This window comes from Drosophila gunungcola (genome assembly GCF_025200985.1).
Source record: "Drosophila gunungcola strain Sukarami chromosome 3L unlocalized genomic scaffold, Dgunungcola_SK_2 000005F, whole genome shotgun sequence".
In the NCBI taxonomy this organism is placed as follows: domain Eukaryota; kingdom Metazoa; phylum Arthropoda; class Insecta; order Diptera; family Drosophilidae; genus Drosophila; species Drosophila gunungcola.
Genome location: NW_026453180.1, coordinates 6,109 through 32,003, shown reverse-complemented (window position 1 = coordinate 32,003; position 25,895 = coordinate 6,109). Strand labels below are relative to the sequence as shown.

General features: G+C 38.9%; 1 protein-coding gene across 2 annotated transcripts; it reads right to left on the bottom strand.

The window, feature by feature from the left end:
- Positions 1–820: 820 nt before the first annotated feature.
- On the bottom strand, positions 821–25,113 carry LOC128259326 (integumentary mucin C.1-like). Of its 2 annotated transcripts, XM_052991633.1 has the most exons (6): positions 24,293–25,113; positions 16,307–16,982; positions 3,881–6,223; positions 3,205–3,398; positions 2,726–3,143; positions 821–1,691 (listed from the first exon to the last, which is right to left on the bottom strand). In XM_052991633.1, the coding sequence occupies exons 2-6, from the start codon at positions 16,575–16,577 to the stop codon at positions 1,381–1,383; spliced, it is 3,537 nt and encodes a 1,178-aa protein (XP_052847593.1). In that variant the 5' UTR covers positions 16,578–16,982; positions 24,293–25,113; the 3' UTR covers positions 821–1,380. The 2 variants fall into 2 exon arrangements, with proteins under 2 accessions (XP_052847593.1, XP_052847594.1); XM_052991634.1 differs by lacking the exon at positions 821–1,691 and having other exon boundaries at positions 2,926–3,143; positions 3,205–3,396.
- Positions 25,114–25,895: the final 782 nt, after the last annotated feature.

Below are 25,895 nucleotides of genomic sequence, written 5' to 3'. Positions count from 1 at the left end.
GCGGATCGCTGACCCTGCATTTTGGAATATTCAATCGAATGCATAAGAACTTTGACATTGAAATTGATCAGGTTTTCCTTTTTAAGCTTTGCATTTCAGGTTAATATTCAAAAGACATACCGTATAAGTTTTAATTATGCATACCTACGCGTTTTATTTTTATCGGATGAAAACTCTTTGCTCCAAACAATTCCGGTTTTTAATTAAATCTGCTAAAGTTTAATTTAGGCTTGGGTATGGGACAGCTCTTTGAATTTGTGAAGTACCCGCTTATGGTTTACATAAAATGTGTTTCGAAAAGGCCTATTTTTAGTTTAACGAAGGCTTTATACACAAATTAAAGCTTTGATTTTAGTTCCAAGCTTAGTTTATATTTTGTATATATAAAATACAAGAATTTCTTCATTTTACCTCATCATTTGTAAACTGTTCTAATTATCGGTTTTTAAAAATCATCGAATAGAAAAGTATTTTCATTAACTATTAAATTGGTTTTTGTATGCCTTTTACAATATAATTATTAAATTAAATTAAATTAAATTAACCGCTTAAATAAATGGAACCAGTTCTACAAAAGTTTTAAAAAGGTGCCAGACCCACAGAAAAAGATGAAAGCTTAAATGATAGTTAACATAATACCTTTTTAACAGAAAAGCTTACCGTCTCTTTACACTATGTTAACTTAGCAGTGGTCTAAAACCTCATCACAAAAATCATTAAGATTTTTAAATTTAAATTAAAGGTAAATATTTTCTTACAAACTAAATGCCTATATTTCTATCCAAACTTAATTTCAACATTCCATTCCAGAAAAACCCAATTTAACTGGTGTAATAAACATAATTATATTTCGTGTTTAATTAATTTATTTGTACAATTCTATAGCTAGATATCAATACAATTACATAGATCCTATGCGCTGCACGCCTATAACAACGAATCGTTTTTCACAACTGAATGGGGGTTACAAAATTTCCTTTTGTGCAGACAAATTTTTGGCTACGTCCAGGGGAAATAGCTCAACTCGAAGATGGGATTTCAGATACAGACTAGAAGAACTAAGTGACGAATATTAAACTAGGCATAGGTAGCGCCATATTCATTAAACGTAAGGTCTAGATCGTAAAACGTAAGCATTTTCGTATTTTGCTGCCTCAACAAATAAATATTTACAATGAATGAAACTCTCTGGGGGTTCGAAATGGAAAATTAACAATAAAATACAAATAATACTGCGCGACAAGCACGTCAAAACGGGGAGTTGAATTTCGAAAGAGTCACAGGTAGGCAAAGAGATGTATGGGCGGTGGATGAGTTGTGGATGGATGGAGTGGTTGGGGAAGGGTGGGGAAGGGTGGGCTAAGGGTGGTTCAGTCAGCGTCATATCTCGCACTCGAACTCCGAGATCCGGTGGTTGAAGTAGACCACCCCGTGCTCGAGATCCTCGCTGAACCCGCTCACGTCCATGTAGTCGGAGGCCGCCGAGTCGTCGTCCACCCACTTGTGCAGCGACCTTGTGATCTCCAGCCGCGACTGGGCGAACGAGGGTCGCATGTGCGGCTCCTTGTGCCAGCAGCGGGACATCAGGTTGTAGAACTCGTGCCGGCTCTCCTTGGGCAGATCCGGCCTCAGACCCTGCGGCACCCGGCGGATGACCTCGCGACCCGTCAGCTGCGAGTACGGCGTGGAGCCTGGAATGCGGAATAAAACATTAAATTAACCATTAAATAAACACTTCAAAACATTTTTTAAGACCATTTAGTTAAAAATACACCAGTTCAACAGTGCCAAACTGCCTGAATTAAAATTTGTTTCTTCACTAAAACGAAGTCCAATTAAGATAATCATTTTGGATTAAAATTAAACAAATATATATTTTTTAAACATTTACCACAACTCTGAATGAAATAATCTCATCAATGAACTGTACATAAATCGATACTGTAATTATATTGTTTTTGTGGACTTTAAAAAATAAAAAATAATATGCTTTAAAAAGCATTTAGCACAAGTCGAAATTAAATAATCTCATTACAGGAAGCAAAAATATAAGAATATTAAGGTACACAAAAATTTATTTAAATAACCAAAACAAAAAAAAAAACAAAGCACAATTAAGATTATCATTGTGGACTTAATAAAATAAATAAATATGTATTTTAAACCATTTACCACAACTCTGAATTGAATAATCTTATCAATGAATCGTGAATGTATACATTAATTTACTGCAATTCTCCAGATTATTATTGTGGACTTAAAAAATAAATAAAAATATGTTTTAAAAAGCATTAATTAAATAATCTCATCAACAGAATCCAAAAACATAAGAATGGGAAGTAAATAATTAATAATTTAAATAACCTACGTCAATGAAGAAAACAAACCACAAATAAGATAATCATGGTGAATATAAAAAAATAAATCGTGAATCGATACTTTAATTTACTGCACTTCTCTACTTCACAAATGACTATATCCGGTTTTTTTTTACTTATTGTCTTTATAATTTAAATTGATGCTTGATTGCCTTTTCTAAACACAAATGAATCAATGTAAACGCTTTTGCTATCAAGATAAATAAATTTAAAGCTAGATTTATAGGCTAAGTGATGTTTTCTAAGATACTTTGCTAGAGAATTAATGATCTACTGATTAGTCTTGACTAAATTAGATCCGGAATAATGGATGGATTTTTTTCCCCAATTTTAAGCCGTAGACCTACCCAAAGTGGCAATCTCCCACAGGACAATGCCAAAGGCCCAAATGTCCGTTTCGGTGGTGAACATGTGGTACTGCAGGCTCTCCGGGGCCATCCATCGAATGGGCAGGGCGTGACGCTTGCCAATGGTGTCGTGACCATGATGCGACTTCTTCTCCCCGTGCGGATGATCCTTGGAGCAGTGACCCTGGCCCTGACCCTGGCCAAAAGTGTGCTGCCAGTGCTGCAGAATGTATCTGCTGCCGAAGTCGAACTTGAATTTGTGCGAATTGTGGCGGAGCAAATCATTAGCCGCATTCTTCTCCTGCTCCTTCCGCAAACGCTCTGCATCCAGATCGATGGACATGCCAAAGTCACAGATCTTGCACATGCCATTGTGATCGAGGAGCACATTGCGAGCAGCCAGATCTCGATGGACAACCTGTGTTGGATATAACATAGTAAATATACATTTTATTGGTTTATTTTATATTGGAGCTAACCCTTCTGTCCGCTATGTACTCCATTCCGCAGGCTATGTCCAGGGCAAATCCTGCCAAGGTGCGGGGCGACAAGGGAGCTAGACTTCGACCACCAGGCACTGAGGCTGGCAATATGTTTGTGGCACTTCTGGCTGCCCTCAGAAGGGACAGAAGTCGTCCCCTCATGGCATACTCCATTATCAGCATGTGCGGCTCTATAAGAAAATTATTAAAATTGTTAAAAACGAAAACAGAAGGTAATTTTGGCAGAGCCAAAGTTTATTCACCCCTGGAGCTTTTACAAATACTAAATGTTTTATTAAACGAATAGATTTTTATGTGCATATTGGTGCCCGTTTTAAATTTAATTTTGAAATAATTAGCCATTTATATATTTCAAAGTATTTTCGTTAAATATACTCTATATACTTTTATACGATTGCTCCTATTTGAGTTATATAATTTAGTCGTCCGATCCGGCCCGTTCCAAATTTTATACTACCTGCAACAGAATAAGTTTGCGTAGAAACAGACAAACGGACGGACGGACTTGGCTAGATCAACTCTCCTAGTAATGCTGATCAAGAATATATATACTTTATAGGGTCGGAAATGTCACCTTCACTTTCGACTGAAATTATAATACCCTCTGTAAGGGTATAAAGATCTCCAAAGATTTCTTCTTTTCAATACTCACCACTTTCCACACAGGCTCCTAGTAGGGTGACCACATTCTGATGCGAACCCAGCTTCCTCATAATGTTGGCCTCGTCCTTGAGGCTCACCTGGGCACTACAGGCTCTGATTGTCTTGACGGCCACAATTCTGGTGGCTCCGAAGTGACCGCTCAGATCGTCCGCCTCCGCCTTCCACACCTGACCAAAGTTTCCCTCGCCCAGCAGACTCTTCAGCCGGATGTTGCTCCGCTCGAACTCCTGGAATTCGCTGGCCAGCGATGTCTTGTCATCGTTGTTGTTGTTGCCATACCTATTGTGGTTGGCATCCCGTTGCGCTGCCTGTGACATTGGCATGGCTTGGTGGTGCTGACTGTGCTGATGGTGGTGCTGCGTGTGCTGGTGGTGCGGGTGATCCACCTCATCTTCGTCGTCGTCCACCTGGTACTTGGAGTCCACCTTCTTCACTGGACTAATGGGCTGCTGATCTGTGATGCAAACGTCGAAGACTTCACCCTGTTTGGCCCGTCTTCGCACCACATAATTCCGCACTAGGTAGAGGATAATGGCAGCTAGGGGAACTACACCCACAGCCACCAGAACCAGGGTGACCAGATTCATGCGCCTCATCTCCAGATTCACATCCCTTTCGTTGGCTATCACCGTGGAGCTTATGTCCAGTGGAGGAACCGACGAAGATGACTCCACAATGCCGATATAGACCTCACCAGTTGGTACAGATGGTACTATCGATGGTGGTGGTGCAGGGGTTGTGGTGCTCGTACTGGTACTGGTGGGTCGCGGATGCACAGTGGATCTTATCGATGTCAGCACAGTGGTGCGCAGTATCTTCGGACTGGAATCAGTGGTGTGCGATTGTTGACTGTGCGTGCGTGGAGTAACTCCACAATCGGAGGTATTGTTGCAGAATATAATCAAGTTATTGGCATCCTCGATGTTGATCTCTTGGGTTAAAGCAGGTCCCAAGGCTCTTATAAGTTCCTTATCCTTTTCTATGATGGAATTGGCTTTTGTTGTGGTGGGAATGGCAGTGGTTGATGTACTAGTTGTAGTGGTGGTGCTAGGGGTGGTACTACTAGTTGTAGTTGTAGTACTTGTTGTGGTTGTACTACTTGTTGGTGTAGTTGTTGTTCTTTTTGTGGTGCTGGGTGTTGTTGTAGTTGTAGTTGTACTTGTACTTGTGCTTGTACTTGTACTAGTACTTGTTGTTGTGGGTGGTTTCTCTGTTGTGGTTGTCGTTGTGGTGGTTTCTTCCGCCTGCCCCACTGTGGTTTCCTCCTCTGCACTTAGTACGGTGATGATCAGTGGTGTTGAAGACGAGGGCGATACTTTTTGCCTGCGCACCACAGGCTTGGCCACTTCCGATTCGGTTTGTTTCAGCTCCTGGAGTGGATCTGTTAGTCCAGCAGTGGGTCTTCCCGAACCCACATACCTGGTACGACTCACTGGTGGGGCAGGAGGTGGTGCTGCTGCAGGTGGTGCAGCTGCCGCAGCAAATCCCCTTTCCCTCATGTGATACTTGTACTTGCTCCGACTTCTCTCCACGGGGGTCAAGGGTCGTCGAGTGGAGACAGTGGGTCTGGAGGTGCTAACTGGAGCAGAAGTGGTGCTAGTGGTGGTCAGAGTGGTGCTCGTGGTGCTGCTCTGGGCCACTGAAACCTCCAAAACCCGCGGATGTTCATCGTCCCCTTCGGCTGGCTTAATGGTCAAACCACCCGGTCGAATGGGTGGCAACTTGGCTCCAAAGTAGACATATGGCTTCAGCTCATCTTCCTCCTCCTCCGCATCCTCCTCCATCGAATTGGTTTTGCTGGAGATTACCTTGCCCAACACCGGTGGCTTTGTGCCATCTGCAATGTGATTGACAGTGGCATTCTGCTCTTTGGCCACTACAAAAAGGCCATGGGAGGACTCATCGCTGAAGAGGATCTCGTTGGTGTCCCGATCTCCAGCAGAAGAAGCTGTCTTTGCAGAACCAGCACCACTCTTCAGCACCACCGAACTGTTGCCATTCGAGGCCATTGCCATGCGAGTGAAATTGGCACATTGTCGCATGCAACTGGCGGTGGTTCGGCGGGTAAAGTTCTTGGTGCAATTCCGGATGCACACCGATCTCGGATCACTGGGTGCCTTGGAGGTACTCTCCACCGCTGCAGATGGGGAAATGGCACTCCTTCCGGTGGTGCCTATTCTGGTGCGGAAGCCACCTCGATGCAGAGCCGTTCTCCGGGCTGCCAGCACATTCATCAGCTTCCTCTCGCGGTCCTGAGCCGAATTGAGTGGTGCAATCGAGGGTCGATTGGCACCCGAGGGCCTGTAAGTGGTGGGTTTATCAGCAACCGCATCTGTAAACAGATAATCGGAAAAATATTTACTAAGTATGCTTGGAATATCATCAAAGGGGTTTAATGAGTACACATGACAAAATAATTGAGTAGAATATATGAATACTTTGTATGCCTCAGCTTAATTTATTGTTGATAAAACACCTACAATGGTGAAGTAATCATGAATCTTCAATATATTTTGATCGGATTACTTTAGCAATTATATTGGCTATAGTATACTAAGATTCCCATCAACTGTATAATATTAACACAAAATTTAATTCTTCAACTAATTAAAATTTTAGCCGGACAATTAATTAAAATACGAAAATTTACAATTAGCACTTAGTTATTGAAATAGACAAATAAGAATGTGCATTAAAAATATTTAATGATAAATACAAATACACTTTAATAAGTCTATTTAAAATCTTTCACTTATGTATTAAAAAAAATATATATTTATTTAAAGCAATAAATTGGGGTTTATTTGGCAACACAGGACTGATTTCTAAATGTGAATGAAATAAATGGTATACATTTCTTAAATTCCAATTTTAATGCATTTAACTTTTCAACCAACAATGACATATCATATTCGAATGATCATATCGACCCCGTTTTCTTATCAGTTTTCATTTCAGTGTAGGTTGCCTGGCTCTGGAATTCTTGACGCCAGATCGTGACAAATATTGGAAAAACAAATCTCGAAATGGAAATTAAATGCGACTAAGGCAACGAGCACGAAACCCGTTTGGAATGCGAACTTTGCCTAGGGTAAGGCCGACTTGGCCACAATCATCATCGCCATCGCCATCATCATCTGCGGTATTAACAAACAGCATCTTTGGCCAACGGCGGCCAACATTTTGAACATCTTGAGAAACGAGGCTGCTCTTTGGGCCATTAATCAGTTGGCCAAAACGCTCCTTGGCCCAACTGGTTCACCGAAATGTACGATATTGCAGTTGTTGCTCCAACTCGTTAATTAACCAATGGCTTCGAGGCTTCTATGTTCTATGTGCTATGTGCCTGCGGCCAGGCAGCTGGTCATTAAAACAATGATTGAGCAATGGGCCTGAATCTGAATCTGAGACTGAATCTGAGACTGCTTTTTGACCCGCGGAATCAGGCAAAACAATTACAAGCGGCTGCTTGCACAATTGTTTAATTTTCGCGTTGCCAAAATGGCCAAAACAATGCCAGCGGCAAACAAACATTGTTGCCAGCAAGCAGCAACGCGGCCGTTGCTTTTCACAAACATTTAGTTCATTGGCTGGCAGTTTAGGCCAAGGTTGGGCCGCCTGCCTGGCTGGCATCTCAAGCGCGGCAAGGCGGCTAGAACAAGTTGCAGATGCCGATGCCGATGCCGATGCCGCTTGCACCACTTCCACCGCCTTCTGCCGCATTTTGGCCACTTTGGCTCGACTATACGCCCCCCCTCTTGCTTTCTGGCTAACAATTTGTCTTTGTTTTGGCCAAGTCGTTTCACGTTTTCTCGCTATGCGTTTTCCACCTTTTGGTTTGTCGTCTTTTCTGCCGGATTGTTCAACACTGTGCGCCCCATTTGGGCGTCTCGTCACGTCGCTGCGATGCCTTCAATGAAACTACAGCGACAAGCAGCCGTCCGCTGCCATTTTGGCCACAGTCACAGACATTCGATCGGCTGCGCCTAGCACTGGATATATATGCTACCAAAAGGTGCATTAACTATGGAAGAGGATTGAAAAACATAGAGAGGATGTTGCATCCTAAAACAAATAAAAGACAAGTGTTTTCGAGAATATCTCCAACGCACTGAAATTGTCACGAAGGTCTTTAAATACATCAATAAGTTATTGCCGAATATATAATCAAAACTTTGGATTGCCGTAGTTTTCATAATTCATAAAAGGATATATCCCAACGAATAATAATATTACATTTTTATTATATTTAAAAAAAACGATGTTGGTTTTAAAATTCAAGAAAAGCTTAGTTATACCAATAAACATTTTATTTACATGCCAGTTCTAAAACACTAATTATTTCTTTTTTATTTAATATTTATTTAAATTTGATACTGACAGAATATATACAGCTCAAGCATATGAGTTTTATACAGTGAAAATTAAGATTGTAAAATTTCTACCTAATTTATTTTAAATGTGAGAAAACGACTTTAGTCAACGACTTTATAAACTCAAACATATGAAAACACGTAAAGGTTGAGAAAGTTTTATACAGAGAAAATTCAGTTTGTAATACTACTACCTGATTTGTTTTAAATGTGGGAAAATTAGTTTAGTAACACGCAACAAACAATGACTCTGGCTTGTTCTATCAGAAAATTAAGTTTAGGATTTACAATAATGTTTTCCCTTTTAATTGATAAGTTCTCTCTTTTAAACATAAACTCCATAGTTCAAGCTTATCTACCCCAGTAAAGAGTGTGCACTTGAGGTGCTTGACTTCCTCCCATTTCGGTTGCTTTATTATGGTATCGGAAACTCCGGCCTGGCCATTGCTTATTGCTTATTGCTTATTGCTTGGCCTGTGCGACTTCTTGGCATTAGCCATGCTGCTGTTGCCCCCGTGGATGGATGGTGGATATTGAAGCCGCCACCACCACCACCACCACCACCACCGCCACTTGGCATGCGTTGTGGAATTTTAATTCGATTTTGGTCATATACACGATCTTTTCGGCTGCGACGACGGAGCCAAGTTGAGCGAAGCGGACCAAAACCAATGGCCAACCAGCCCAAGACGGGCATCAGAAACGGTTCTCCCTCTGTCAACAGCCGACTGCTGTTTTAAGCCGCGACAATTGGCAAATTTGTATTGCGACCTGCCAGAAATCAACTGCGAAATGAATTTGGGGGAATTCTAATCTGGCTGTTTACCTAACCGCCTGCGAGCTGCTTACATAATGCCCGAAAATTGTGCAGCATTTGGCAGGTGATTAATCTCCGGCCAGCGGAGAACAAAGCAGCCATCAAACGGATGCGACGGCGTGACTAATGCCAGCATTAGCTTCTACATATTTGCGAAATTCGCCATCGAACTCTGGCCCCCGAGCACATCTACAAAAACAAAACAAAAGATACAATGGAGAAGACCCCGCCCGGTTTGGCTGGCGATTCTGGTCGAAAACAGCCAAGTTTATTTGGCAGCTAATGAGTCTTCGCTGCTCACAAAGCCCATCAAGGTTGAACCCACTCCTACCCCAACCCACCCAATAATTGCACAGATGCTACATGAACCGAAGCCACAGGCAATGTTTATATACACAAACAAAAAATTAATTACTTAAATATTATTTACAGATCGAGATCAAGCAGTACATTAGACTAGTTAAAAGAATGTCTGTATAGCTAACTTTTAACTTAGCATTCATAGGTGATAAATAAACTTAAAAAATTATAATAAACATTAAATGTGAATAAAAAATTTGTATTAAATTGAAATACCTTTAAAAAAACAAAATGTGCATTTTTAAAAAATGAACCATTAAAAATTAATGGTTAAAAAGTACGCGCTTAAATGTTGGTTTATAGTTTTTAAACGATTATTAGGATTTTTTAATGATTTAACATTAATATTAATAATATTGTTTCAGTGCTCCTAGCACAATTGAGTTAGAAAAACACAAACTAAACTATAGAATAGAGGGGATGGATATTAGCGCTTGAATGAATCGCATGTCTTGGCTTTTGTTAAGAACTTTTAATTAAAATTAAATTACCGACACGAGTGGGCAGCGACTGAGCGACAGCTGACTTTGCAGTTTGTTTTTATTTATTGTTTCACTCACTGCTAATTGACAAACGAACAAGTACACAGACACCCCAGAAAACATCGCTCACGCAATGCAGTTGATCGCGCTGACAGCTGTGTTTGATTCGATTGTCTAAACTTATTTAATGGTGTCACATTCAAAGTTATGAAATACCATTCAGTGAGCGGAAAATTCATAATAACATATACGTTCGAATGAGCGACTGTGGCTATGACACAAATGTCAATCATACGCAACGTTGCACAGGCCGCCAAAGTCAAATTACAGCCTGGCCAAATTGACTGAAAATTTGGAAATTTCCGACCATGACACATAGACCGCAAATTCAAGAATATAAACTTAAGTTAGATTATGATGTGTCATTTATTCTGCCATCAATGTTCTTTTGTCTAAAAATTATATAAAAGTAGCACATATTTAAAATGTAATCCCAAAAATATGGAATTGGATTTTAAAATATATTAATCTGATGGGTCAATCATTTAAAACAAAAACAAAAAACAGCAATATTGCATAACAAATATTATTGCATGTTTAAATACAAATAAAGCATATAATATCATAAGGTCTTTACAATCGGAGGAAATAATTTTTGAAGGCAATTAATTAATACTAACTTTAGTAATTAATTCTTTTTATTGCTCAATAAATCGAATTCGGTAATAAAATAAAAGTTATTTGTTATTTATTTGAAGGCGAATTGAATAAAGCAATTGAAAGGTTATTAATAAGTTTATTGGAACTTAATTCATTCGCAATAAAATTTTGAATGAGTGTAAAATATTATTTCCAAGAATATAATAAAATTCTACGGGATGATCTAATTTATTAAACATATGCCTTATATGAAATATATTAGTCACACGTTCCATATTTTTTTACGCCACCATTTTCTTCTGAAAACACTTACACTTTCTGACCTTGACTCATCGCTTTCTGAATCATTTTATTCGTTTCCTGGCCAGCAAAAGAAAGCCATCCAAGTCGAGCAGTTTCAAATCCAAATCGAATCGAGGCAAGTGCTGAAAACTTTCATTAATTCACTGGCACTAATTCACGCGCAGCAACTTCACTTTTGCTTTCTGGTTTTTAGCCTGGTATTTGTGTTTGTATTTGCTCAACTTGGTGCATTCAAAAACCAACACAAAGGCAACTCATAACCGCTCACACCGACACGACAGGCAGTTCATAAATACAATTTTTAAATGCCGCCTTGGCAGAAACAAAAAACTTTCTCCGCTTTCGTTGCAATTTTCTGGCCGCTCTGTCTCTGTTATTTTTCCAGCTTTTTTTCACTTCTCGCTTTCGTTTGCAGCGTGCAGTATTTGCTGCACCCTATCCTGTCCCACGTTCATGGCTAAAACATGTTTGCTTATTTCGGCTCTTTTTCGGTTTTTTCGTTTTTTTTTTCAATTTTTTGACTCACTGAGCTGCAGACATGCAAGACATGTTTTCTGTATGTTTAGGTGGGATCGCCAATCGAAAGCATTTCTAATGTGATATCGAAGCGTGCAACGCGAGATGGCAAAAATGGGAAAAAGCAGGCGAATGCCGCACAGCTCCTTAACCATAACGGGGAATTCCGTTTTATCGGGGGTGTACAGCACCACATGCGGACTTTGCAAATCCCCAATGAAAAGCTGTTTTTTAGGAACCATTCAGGAAAAAACCTATCAACTAGTTTATTGGATAGTTTAAAACACAAGTTAGGAAAGTCAACGTTTTTCTTTAATGCAGTTTAAACTCAAAATAAATTGTAAAACATATAATATTTAAAAAAATATGTGATAACATGTAAGGTATTGATCAAAACCTAGCTAAGTAGAATTTAGAAGTACTTAATCAATCAAGATTTCGTTTCTAAAGAAAATTTAAATTTTCAAATAATATTATAAATGGCATAAGTTTAATTATAATTTAATAATTTAATTTAATGATAAATTTAATTATAGAAATATATACCTAAATACACGATATCGTTTCCGATGAAAATTAAAATTTAAAAATGTATATTAAAATTATATAAATTTAAAATGGTGTGTTTTTAAACAAAATCCGTACAAATTTGGTAATAGGGCTCTTTATAAATGAATAATCTATAATGCCTTAATAGGAACGTTTATATAACTTATAAAACTCATAAAATGGATGGGCACGAAGTGAAAAAATATATTTATGGGCGCAAAGCTCTTAAATCCACAACCAGTGCCAGTTCAAAGTTGTCCGGTTCGACATTTTGGCCAAAAAAGGAGCCATCGCTGGCAGCCAACTCTTGTGGGTGCAGAAAAGTGCAGTCGAATGCAGTTGAATGCAGTCGAATGCAGTTGAATGCAGGAAGTGCAGCTGCCAGCGACGACGTGAGAAAGCCAAGAGAAATGGCAAAGGTACTCTAATCGGGCTAAAACGAAGAAATGCAAGCCAAAAGCATCGCGGATGTCAATGCGGAAATGGAGCTAAAACTGAAACTTAAGCTGAAGTTGTCGTGAAATGCCGCTAAATGAAACGTTTTGGCGTTGATTTAGGCTTTGGCTTTGGGTTTTTGCCTTTTTGGCTTCCTGGTTTTGGGCTTTAACCCTTGGGTGCCTTGACAGACTTGGCGACTGATGGCCTGACCTTTTAATTGCGCAATTACGACACAGCGAGCGGTTTCCACTTTAGTTTCCCATTTCAAAGGGAGCCCAATAGCCCCATATGTTAAATGGTCAACAATACGACCTGCAACATTGGATAATTACTAAGTTTTGTTGTTCATGATTTGTTGGGATTTTTTTGTTTCTTTTTCGCTGGCTTCCGTTTTTTTGTTTGGCTTAGCGAATTCAGCCGGGACTCTGAAAAATGTTTTCAATACCCCACGCGGCTGTGCATTGAGGCGTTGCAAATGGCCGAGGGGCGTGGCACATGTTCATCACCAGTCATCAGTCGCATCCAAGTCGGCATTTACGCAACGCATAGTAAGCTACAACTTTTGCACCACCCCCTATCATTAGCTGCTGGCCGCTTTCTTTTGTCCCACGGATTTTAATTAAGTCCCCGGTAAATCATCGCAGTTGCGTAACCCTTTTCCCCGCCGTTGTGGGTCACCAGCGGTTTTATTATTAATCACGCACACGAAAAAACACAAGACAACGAAAGACAACGGCTAAGGAAATTAACAAAATAACAAAATACCAAAATGATGGACCTGGAGACCGGTGGAAGGGTTCAACAAACCTTACCCGCTGGCCACAATTTTCGCAACGAAAGCTAATGAAAAAGAAATTATAAACATTTTATATAAAAATAAGGCAAAACACACACCAAATTGATATTCGCCGTGGCCACCGAAACACAAATTGCGCGTTTTATTTCCTTTTCCTAGCCAAAGGTATAGAAAAAACCACCAACCACAATGTTACCAACTGGGAATGCGAATTTGGGTCTTCAATTGAAAGGCAATTGAAAGGCAAAAACCATGCGAAATTAATGTAAATATCCAGGAAATCAAAAAAGAAAAACGTTGCTATATAATTTATACCATTTTTAGGTTATTGTATAACCTGATTTGAATATATTTGCATTTCATTTTCGTTTCGACAATTATTTAAATAAAGTTTTAAATTTGTGCAAATTAGTTTTGCCAATTCATTTTGGGGGATTCACTTTTGTCAAATTACTCAAATCTAGGAATAATGTAATAATATGTAATATGTATGTAATTTGGTTAATTTTTAAGTTAAGGTGCTTAAAAAATTACTATTTTTAATTCCATTATATTAAACAAGTTTAACAAACATATTTTAATATATTACTCCAATAGATTTTTTGTATAAAAATTTATTGGAAATTCATATTTGGCTAATATTTAATAGTTTTATTTAAATTTGATTTATTTTATATACTAAAATGTATCTACAAAAGCTGTTCAGGCTGAAAAACATATTTGGAATGTAGGTTTGTTTTATCTAAAAACTAAAATCAAATTACTTTAAAAGCCACATTAATTTTGTTTCTCTTATTGTTTGTTTGTTATTTTTGTTCTCTGTGTTGTTTATCTTTCTCAAACGTTTCCCCCCAGCTGAAAACCTTACATAATTATATGTAAATAATTCTTGGCCTTGCCATCCGGCTCAACTGAACTCCACTCCATCGATTAGTTCCGTGACGAAGATCTAATATAAATGAACCGATATCTGTTTGTTCGCTGTGCTGTTAACACATGTGAGCTCCGGAGCAATGGAATAATGAACAGAGCAAATATTTTGATTGAATACCTGTTATTACATATTGGGAGCAAATGCAAAGAGGTAAAACCGAAAATCCGTATCAAAGCAGGTACGTAATACGGTAGTAAGTAGGCAACGTGAAAGGGCTAAATGTATGAATAGTTGCAGTGGCTTTTACAACAATGACTCGACTGCCTCTTTCACTCTCCATCTTTTTCCCACATTGATGCACGCCCTCATATTGCGTATACGCCCTGGTGCAGACCGAGTTTGAGTCCCCGGTAGATGCAGAGACCTGGCCGAAATGCACTTGGCTGGCTGACTGACTGGTTGGCTGACTCTATGTTGACTTTTCAGATTTGCTCTTTGGGCTCTTCTTTTTTTTTCTTGAAACTCGGAGCTTGCCAACGCTTCACTACGCCAGCTAAACGAGTGGGATTACGCAATGGACGCACATGAGGTCTCTCGGCTCCACGAAGAAAAAAATGGAAAAAGAAACAGGTAAACGTAATGAGCACACAACACATTTTTTTTAAACCGAACCTCTGAGCCACACCAATATTGATATTTTTGGCCAAGTATCTCAAGTGTTCAAGTGGCCAGAAAACGACACCTACAACTGCTGGCCAGTTTTGACTTCGAAAATTGCATTTCGTAAGCGACTGGCCAAAAGGAAAAAACAAAACAAAAAATCAACACCAAAATTATGCCCATTCATCGGGCATAAATTAAGCATAATCAAAATGCATTAACATTTGTTTAGTTAGCTCTGGGCCGCAATAAAATGTCCAGTAAAAACGTAGTCCGGACCCAACAAAACGCTCATGAATAAAGATGCGGACCACATTTTTGCTTGAGTGTTTTGGTCGAGTCTATGGAACTCTAGGCCTAACACTTTGTTCCAATAAAAAACACACTTATGTGGGGCCATTGAATTTAAATTTAAATGCGAAACACAATTTCCATTTTGATTTTAAACACCCACGCCGTGAAGCATTTGAAAAATCACCAAGTCCAAACTTAATTGTTTATGAAAATACTTAATTGAAATAACAATCACTGTTTACATTTATGAGTGTCCGAGAGGCAGCCATGGACAAAAGAGCCGGTCTAATCAATCCATTGGCCATAAACCGCCGAGCACTTGCAGCGTTTTTAAAAAGCGTTTATGAAAGGCAGGCTTAAGCTATCTTCACCTCGACATTTGCCCTTGCAGAACCGTTTCATATTTGTTCGACGGTTGCAACTCAACAGGGTCTCACATTTTGTGGGCTTATCTCTGCGTTGGAATCTTGTTTCAATAAACTTGAGTGGTGCCAAAGGGTCACACTTTTCAGTTGAGACCTTTCTAAATTTAATTAATTATTCTGATAATATTTTTCTTTAATATTTATGGTAAGAAACGGTGTCCATTATAGGGGTAAAGTGGAATCATAGCGACCATTTAGGCTTATAAATCATATATCTTAATTTATTAAACCTAATAGTTAAGATAATTAATCAAAACTTAAAAGATTGTTTCATCAATTTGGTACCGTAAACTTCCGTAAAACATTTAAGAGTATTTTTTTTTATAATTATAAGAATTTATAGTAAGTTTAATTCAAATTAAAGTTATACGTTCACTAAAATTCTTCTTGTTAAACCCCCACATAAATCTCCTTAAAGAATTCACCTTAAACATTTAGTGCTCCCCATTAAGTCTCGTGATTAACATAAAATGCTTAAACCTCTTTTTATGTAGTCTAAGCTGATGGCGGCATTATATTGAATGCAAGGAAACTGCCCCCATAAAGCCAATTCCTTTCTGTCTCATAACAACCTCACCGTTGACAACCACTTCTGGCTTTCAAAATGCAAAAGATTGGCCAATGCCAGAGCGGCCTGCAGTTAAAGCCGCTTCTTCGGCCACATTCGTTGGCCGGGCCAATTGTTTCCAGACAGACAGACCGACAGACTGCCAGACAGACAGACAGACAGGCAGCCACTCGAATGTTGCAGCGGCGATTGTTGTTTCGTCTGCTGCTGCTGCCAGTTGGTCAATAATTGGCATAGATTTATTTTGGCTAGTTGGCAATTTTTGTGGTGTTCGTGTGTGTAATATGCTAGAAAACTTACCCACGTCGCTGGGGCTGAAAATTTCCGCTGAATTTCGGCTTTCGCCGTCGCCGGCGGTCGCATTCAGTTGGAGTCTCTGTTTCTGCTGCTGCTGCTGCTGCTGCTGCTGTTGCACAGGCGGCTCTCTAATTGCACCATTAGTTGCATTCGTCTGCGTTTCACTCAGTGTTGCCGCTGCTGCCACTGCCGCTTCAGCCAACAACAATACCATCAACAGCAACCAGCAACAGCAAAATGATTCATTGCCTCGATGGATTTTCATCAGCGACATCGTAACCGAAGCATATACCGAATAAAAAAGTAAACAAAAGTACTCAAATTATAGTTGCTGCTCTGCTGGTTGCTTTGGCTGATTGTTTTCTCTGCTGATTTTCTATCTGGTTTTCTATTGTTCGTTTTTCGCAAACACACACAGTATGCACATACACACACACACACACAAACACACGCGCGAATTTTCCACTTTTCCACAATTGTTTTGTAGAATGAAGCTGCGTCTTCTGTTCGGTTACTTTGGCTGCAACCTCTCCCCTTTCTCTGCCCGTTGATGTTGCTGCTGTGGATGTTGCTGCTGTTGGTGTTGCTGCCGTGGATGTTGCTGTTGCGTGCAATAATTCAAGTCGTGCTGTCGACTTATCTGTGCTGCTGCTTTGGGAAATCGTACGCCAGCCTTTTGCTGCAAATGTCGGAAGAGAGATCGGAGTGCATTAGTGAAATGTTGCTGATTGGTACACAAATAGTCAAGGAAAATGCGGCGAAAATCATTTGAAAAGAAAATGCATGGCAAGGGGGTACTAAACGGGTTTTTAGTCAAGTGTACAGTGCGTTTCGCTATAATATTAGGGGCTGTATTTGGGGCAACTTATGCAGTGAAAAAAAAAATTTACTTCCCTATTTCGTTAATAAATCTTTCCAATATTTATAAGTTGTATTTAATGGATTTTTTAAGCATTTCTTCCTAGACTCTTAAGTCCATAAAAAAATTAAAATAACTAATACGGTTTTTAAATTTGTATCTTTTAGGTTTAAACATTTATGCAAAGTTTGGTTAACTCTAAGATAGAAGGCAAATTAAAAGTTTTAAGAAGAGATTTATGAAAAGCCAACTGGATGTAAATGAAGATATCAAAAATGGGGAACAATAATAAGATAATACAAGATATTTATGCACAGTTTCTTCATTTCTTTTCAACATATTCAGTATTAAATATGTTTTTCTGAGCCAAAACCAAATTTTGTTTAACTTTGTCATAAGCTCATTTATGTCTTTCCTTACCTCTGCTTAACCAATAAAGTACAATATTTAATTTATTTCCATTGTCAAATGGGACATTCGAGCCATAACTTGTGCAGTTTAGAAACAGTTTACCCCAAAAATGATGGGAGACCAGCCAACTTTAAGGTCCCTCCTCAGATCGTAGCCCCCATAAGCTGCTCAAAAAACTATAAAAAACTGATTTAGATGGCTGACTTGGCCATCACGGCGGGCCTATCGCATGGGCAAACATCAATTATAATTCGCGGTAAGTAAGAGTGATAACTGAGGTCGCCGAGCTCAGCTCGACAAACCGATCAGCGCCACCGCCTGCGGTTCAATAAAATCCAAAAGCCCAAAGCCAAAGCCCAAAGCCGCAGCACGCATACGCCCTGTTGTACGCGGGACTTGTCAGTTTCTCATTTCTGCCTCGTCGTTAGCCATTAAAAACATAAGCAACTATGAATTTTTATGGCAATGTGTGTCATTGCCTGGCGAGGAATCAATTAAACAGTGTTCGAGGGGCCTTTTTGGCGAGGCTTGCGCAAAATTACGTTGACAATTTCACTCGATTTGGTATGCGGCATAAACTGCCACTCAACTCGACCAAAGACAAGAAGCCTTCATGCCTGGGTGCGGCATTGCTATGCGTAATTTTCGGCTAAAGAAATAAAAACCCAGACTTTACTAAACGGATGAGTCCACATTTTGACCCTCACATTATAGCAGTTATGGTTCTTTGTTATGCTGATGAATTATTGTGGCAAGCTACCCATAGCATTTCTATTTTTACATTGGCCAAGAACCTTTCTAGTAGACGGCCAAAGCGGATGGGCGAAAGTTCAACGCACGTTGGTAAGAAACTTAAGCCGAAACTTCTTTTCTTGGCCATTGGCAGTTCCCATGATTAATTGAGCCAAGCAGGATGCCATGTAAGTAAGAAAAGACGAAAAGAAAGAGATTTGCATTGATGATGATGGTGCTAATGCCAAACTGATGATCACAAAGAACAGCCCCTCGATAACCATTTTTTGTTTTTAAATTATATGTTACTCGTAATTTGGCTATAATTCGAATAGATTTTTTTGTCTGCCTGCCGCCAAGCGTTGCTCATTAAGTTCGCTCCCAGTTTAATTATAAGAAATGCCATTGACTGGCTCATTCGCGCTCGTTTTTATATGATTATATTTTTTGTTAATTTGTTATAACTCATCAGCATTCTAAACTTAACTCAAGAGGCGAGCAATACGATTACAAACAAGTAAGACAGAGGCAAGAAGGTGTTTGGACTTGGAGATACTCATTAGCAAAAACACCTTAAAAAAGCTAATGTACTTAGGCTTAAAGTAAGACTTCTTAACAAGTTTTGTAGCTCAAGAAAATAAATCTTTTTATGAAGAATTATTTAAATACATTTTTTTATACAGTCGCTACCACTTCCTTTTGTCCATTTTACTACCTCATGTGTGTACCCTTATTTTAATTGCCAAAAAAGCCGCTTAGAATCACTTTTTGTCATGTTGCCTCTCAAACTCAATCAACGTCTTCACAATGAACAGAAATACTTTCAAGGGGCTTACAATTGGATGACTTTTGGAGTGGTTCTCGGCTTGTTTGTTTGATTCCTTCGATGATTGATAAAGTGCGCAGTCGAGAAATCTACGGGGATTTGAGCCCAGCGTGCGAAAGAATTTCTGTTCGGTGAATAGATAAAATTCCCCATCTCAAAATCAAAAACGCCCACACAACCGATCGTGCGATGCTGCGGCATTGTTTTGCCGTTTTTGTCTAGTATTGTGCCGAACAATGGGTTAAACTTGGCCACAGCTGATTAAACATGCAAATTGGCGTTGGGAAATCGTGGACGAGCAAAGACACGACACGGCCAGTTAAAAATGTTTATGTTTATCAATCCGGCGATTTTATCGGCCGGGAGCGATCTGCGGATCGCATAAACACACTCGTAAAACAAAACATCGCGGGCAAAATAAATGCAAATTTGATTGCCAGTTTCTGTTGCAATAACTCAGCTTGAGTGCAACCGAAGAGGAGCTGGGAGCCAAATAACAACACGTAAGATAGATCGCTTCTAAGATTTGTCTACACAAGGAAATAAATCGTATGCTAAATTATTTATAGCATAAAGATATTTAAGCACTTTCAAGGAAAATTCTTAGCTCTATTAATACTTTTGAAAACATAGTAATTGATCAACATGCTAATAAAAAGGCGCCAAGGAAGTAGCAAACTATCTGAGGAATGTTGCATCTCATCCATAATTAAAATGGAATGGGGAATAATTAGAAATCATCTAACAGTTAGCTAATTATAACATGTAACAAGATGCCGACAAAGGTTAACCAGTTAGAAGATTAACTTATTAAAGTACGAAATGGAAAGAACATTCCATAAAGCCTTAAAAAATATTAAGAAATTAAGCTTTGAACTAAGCTTTCCGTAAATAAAAAGTATTTTAATATTTTCAGAAAAATATAGAAATTAAGCTCATGAACTCATTAAAAGTAAGACGCAAATTTGCTTAGTTTCTATGAATATTTCGAGTATTTTGTCAGCCATGAAGGTGAAGTCGTCTTCAAAAGTTTTTAAAATCCAAGCCACGCATGACAAAATCGACAGCAGATGTCGTCAACTTCCTTTTCTGGGTAATGAAATAATTATGTAGAATAAATATTAAGTAACTAACGCTTTTGGTGTGTGCATGATGTTTGTATAACAACCGACAAATTTAATAATACAAATAATGCATAATTTAGTCATACTCGTACAGTGGCACAGCATTCAATTAGTTCCGAGTTTCAAATTGAGTTTGCGTCTGATTTTGAGGCTGAGTCCGAGCGTGCAATAGAATAATTAACCCTGAACCCCGCAATATATATACTTGTGGCTCTGCGAACTCACGTACGTAAGAATGCCCCATTGTTGTTGGCCCACTCACTATAATCATTTACCAGACGGATTTTTACACGTTTGGTTCTCGGAATAAAGGCAATATCTAGAAATTCCTCTTATGCGGCAAAGTGCGCAAATATTTGTCAGCTATTTTTCGGGTTTTTTTTTCTTTTCTCAATCGAGTGGGATTAGCTAATAGCTTCGGTAAACTTCAAGAAGTGGCCTCCCACTTGGAGCATTTTATCGAAATATTTTAACATTTCCCCCCAGGGTGCACATTTCGATGATTGGTAACATTCAATCCGCATCTCCGTTTGTGCAAGACTTTTAAAAAGCGCTGAAAACTAATGGGCTGCACTTAAAATCGCGTTAGTTGGGGGGGCCAGCGGATATCGTATCTCTATATAGAGAGTGGGCAGGGGGCTGGCGATTTGATTGAAAATGACAGTTAACGTGCCGACGCAGTCATTAAGGCAATTTGCAGTTTGCGGTCAGGCAATATGGAGTGTACGGATCAGGGGATTTGATTTCGGATCGGGATTGCGATGGGAGATTTGCGTGTGTGGTTATGCAAAGGCTAAAGGAAAGTGCAAGTGGCAGCTGATGGCTGTGAAAAGTGTGTGTGTAGATCGAATGAAATCGCTGCTATTGAGACAATTGCTGCACCGATTAGATAACCTGCCTTGTGGCACACTAACCGCTATAACGGATTCGGGGGCACTTATCGAAAATCTGCAGGGTAACTACATATTCGCAACACTTTATTAAAAAATGTTTGCAAAGGTAAATTAAAAAGCGTTTTTCAACTAGACAACATCGTTAGTATAATTAGGTAACCATATAGTCAGCTTTTAAGGATTGAATAATTAAATAAAAAGTAATTGTCTAATATTCATAAATATTAAATAATTTGGTTTTAAAAAAGTAATCCTAAAGAAAATAGGATCATAAATCATAGCTAAATGCCTGATAAATCCCTCAACTCATTTTATGCCCATCGTAAATATAAAACATCTTAATTTAAGTGGGATCAAGTGGAACAGGGAGTGTTTTGCTGCACTTCCCACAAAGAGTAATGTAACTCCCCCTCCTAAATTGCAATTTGCTTATTCTTTTGTCAAGCTCAAGGCTTTTATCCGAGTCTATTTGCCTTTTATTGTGCACTTTTGAGGTGCCGCCTCTAAAGACGCGTGGGCGGGTAGGAGCTAGCTCTACAAAGGTGGCAATAAAGGTGGAGGGGAACCGATCGCTTTGCTACAGTGACCGATTTCATTAGGAATGTATAGACGCGCCCATGAGTCATCGAGTAGGAGTCCGTGAGGTGCGCAGTTGCAAAAGTACCAGTACTTATATGCAAAATGCCCATTAAATTGCTTTTAGTTGCAGACGGCGAGCTGCCCTCCATTTACTAATTAGTGCAAAGTACACGTAGCCGCTCCCCAGAATAGACCAGTCTGGAACTGAACCTAAACCTTAACAGTGTTCACTCGAAATGTGGGATTCCTTGACTAAACAATAATATATTATATAATAATAATTCAAAATAAATCTAGATTTTAAGAAATTTGAATTATTTGGTCATGAACACTTAATTTTTATTAGTATTCATAACCAAATAAATCTAAATTTTATGAAAGAAAAGTTTTACTTAAATAAAGTTGAAATTGGCAGGTATAAACAAATATATCGTTTTAAAAAGTAATTGTAGAATAAGAGATTATTTAGTAGACATTTGTGTTCGTTTTGAGTAATAACTAAATTTGTATAATATTGTTATAGGAATCTTTTATAACTCGGATAAATATATATGGCCCTTTTGATCTTATTTAAAATTTTGTAAGTTTCAAACTCTTAAATTGGATTGATTACTGTACATGGACCTAGGCATAGTACAACACTCGCCCAATCGCTCCCATACCGCATACCGCACTGAGTCACCAAAAAGCAACAGCAGCAAACAGAAATCGCTGCAACAGCAACAGCAGCAGCAGTAGCAGCAGCAGTAGCAGCAGCACTGTTGCATAACGAAGACCCACAAGTGGCGACTAACTAGCCGCTTAATGCTCCATTGGCGGCACATTAACGGCTCCGTTAGCATCCATTTCCAATGCAATTAGCTGGCGATGCTCCGGTGCAGCGTCCGGTTACCAGCTGGGTTCGATTCGTACCGCTCGCCCCGTACCGCCCGCCCCGTACCGCTCAACTGTTTACCGGTTGGCGGACAGATCAGCGGTGGCGTCTCTTCTTACCATCCGCTTCGAATTGCCACCGTATTATGGTTATGGTTATGGTCAACTCGGCGGCCGGACAAACAACTTTTCAATTTGCACTCGAGCAAAATGTTCACACAGTTTTGAGTTCGCTATTTGTGTTTGTCTTTGCGTTTACACGATTTATGATAAGCTTATTTTTAAATGTTAAACAAGCTGCCAACAATGCGACGGGCAAAGTTCTAGCCTCCCTTGGGGGACATATATACATGTATAGTATATATATAAAGGAAGGGGGCGTGGCTTCCCCGATCTGTGGCGATCCCAGCTAATGAGCTCGACCCCTGGCCTTTTTTATTCCCCACATTAGCCACGCTCCAATTATTGCAACTCTCGGTGGCAGTTGGCAAATTAGAACGGCAAGGTGATTCCGTTTTGCCCCTGCAGACCGTCGGAGGTCAGCAGGAAAATATGGAAAAATGCATGGGCCATTAATAAACACATACAATATATATATATATGTATATATATATTGGCTATAGTAAAATAAAAACAGAACCAGCCGCGAATGCGAGATAAAACCTGTTTTGCGACAAGTGCGCCACGGTTCGCGACTGTCCATGTCCATTACAGTTAGAGACATGGCCACTAAATGCAGTCGCAGTCTGGCATTACAGTGGGTGATCCCCATTTATTGGTATATAATTCCCAGGGGCATCACAGAATCGCATTACAATTTAAATATGACATTAGCAAAAGGCCTCAGCTGCCAATTAACATATGTTGTTTATTAGTTATTTGTTAACTTGGTTTAGGTAGGTTTATTTTTAATATCAATATTTTTTATGTTCTAAAAATACGTATAAATAGGTGAAATAATATAAAATAGGTTAAAATATATGAGTCTAAATCCTATCTTGAGTACTCACTTAAAACTCGGTAATTTCTTTAAGCTGGTAAATGTTCTACATTCTTAACTCTTCTTTTCCAAACTCATTAACTCAAATGATTTGTCTTATCTTTGGGAAAAACTTGCACAACTTTAAAATTCAACTGCCTTACCCAAGTAGTTTTTCAAAGTAAACAATATACGCCTCAAAACATTTGTAGGAGTTAAGCTTTAAGAAATTAATGATAACTCAAAGTAACTCAAATATTCTTCTGAGCCTTAATTGTTATTTTTTATTCTATAAAATTCTGGAGCCCATTTATCCGCTTTAAATCCCACAGTACCAAGTGCAGTGCTGGTGCTGTAACAGTTGTTTTTGCTTGGAACCTTTTTTTGTGGGCCCGGTTTTTGTCTTTTCTTTTTTTTTTTGTTTTTTTTTGTTTTGGAAGTTTTGTTTTTCCAATTGCTCATTGATGTCTGTTTGCTTTTGGCTTTAGTTTCGGCTGTGGCACCGTTACACGCTGCCTGGCTGATTTTGCACTCTCCCGCTTTTAAAGTTCAAAGGTGTCGGCGGTGCACAGTGTTTGTACTGCGATTTTGTGTCGTGAGAACCGAATTGGTAGGATAGTTTGTGCCGCATGCAGATGGTCAGTTTTTATGGGTATTGATTTAGATTTCTTTTTTTTTTTTTTTGTTTTAAAGGGGTTTTTTTTTGAACTCACTTTAGCTGCCATTGGTGGAGGCGATCCGTGTTCAGGTGCAAACGCATCTAGCAGTTGAACTCATTTGTTTATAGAGCTTTTTCGGCAGCTCCAGCAGTTGGTAGAAGCGGGATGGCAATACTGCCCGAAATAAGAAAAGGCAGATGATACCCGCCACTTTATATAAACTTCACTGATTGCGATATATTTACGTTTATTTCTACAATGACAATGCACGCTGTAATTAATTTCGCTTCAGACCAAATGATAATAACAACATTTCGCATTTCATCTCGGCTCGGCTCGTTTCATTTCGTTTCATTCATTTATTTATGCATTTGACCCGCTTTGTGTGGCTTTGACAACAACAAAAACACAAATTGTGAAAACAACAACCGAAACGAGTTGCAACAATATTCGTACAACAACAAAAGGCGACGAAAAACACAGCAGGTTGGCTTATTTACTTGGAATTTCGCCCGTCGTTGGATTCTACGCAAAAAAACTTGTTGCCCGTCTTGTTGTTTTGTTTTTGATTTTCATTCTGCACTTGTCGACTTTTTAGTATTCTTTAACACACGCACAACACCAACACACATATGCACGCACCGCTTTATGGTTAAATACTCGTATTATCATGGATTTCGTGAATCTCGTGCGTTTTAGTTGTCGATTTTCGGTTTCGTTTCAGCACCCACGAATTTTAAGTTTGGCAAGCAGCTAGCGTAGTTTTCTCTATCTGCCTCTCGCTCGCTCTCGTTCTGGGAGGCGGGGGGTGGTGGGCGTGTTGAGCGCTGAAAATCGCATGCGCGCGTATCGCGTGTTCGAACTGTTGGCCTCAAGCTGCGCGAATCAACTGAGCGAAGGTGCGCCAGCCGATGAGCGAAGCTCCGAGCGGAGCTTAAAGCGAAAGTCGAGCTTTATCAGGTGAGCGAGACAGGTGCAAGGAGAGCTTTTCTGCAGCATCGACATCTAGCGGAATTTATGGGAACTAATAATGAATTTCTTACCGTTGCAAATTTAAAATGAGATTTGTAAGTGGTGTTTGGCAACTATAGTTTACGTTTTCTAAATATTTTTAAACATTTCACAAAATTAACTGGTGTAATAAAAATTTTAATTGACTGGCTTTTCTGTCACAATTTTTTTTTTAACTAATTTAACTCCCTAGTCCCATCTTAAATTTACCTTAAATCTATACTACATCTAGTAAATATTTAATGACCGAAATGCGTTTTCATCCGAAAATGGTTTCAAAAACTAATAATATTATTAGTTACTTAATTACTTTCTTAACAGTTTATTTAGAAAATACATAAGGCATTTTGTTAAATGAACTCATGTAATACCTTTCCTTTTTCTTCCTATCCTATCAGCACTACCCAAAGTATTTCCCTTTTACAACTGCAATTATATTCGCAGAAACCGGATGACCTCAGCCATTAAAATATGTAAAATAAATTCAATTAAAATGTATTTTTGATGCTGCCAATTAACCTACAGATCCTGTATTTATGTAATTAAATAAACCTTTTATTTATGCACTCGCAGAAATGTTAAGAATTTTTTACTGTTACAAATAAGTCAGTTTATTAAAATAAATATAAAAATTAAAAAAAAATTA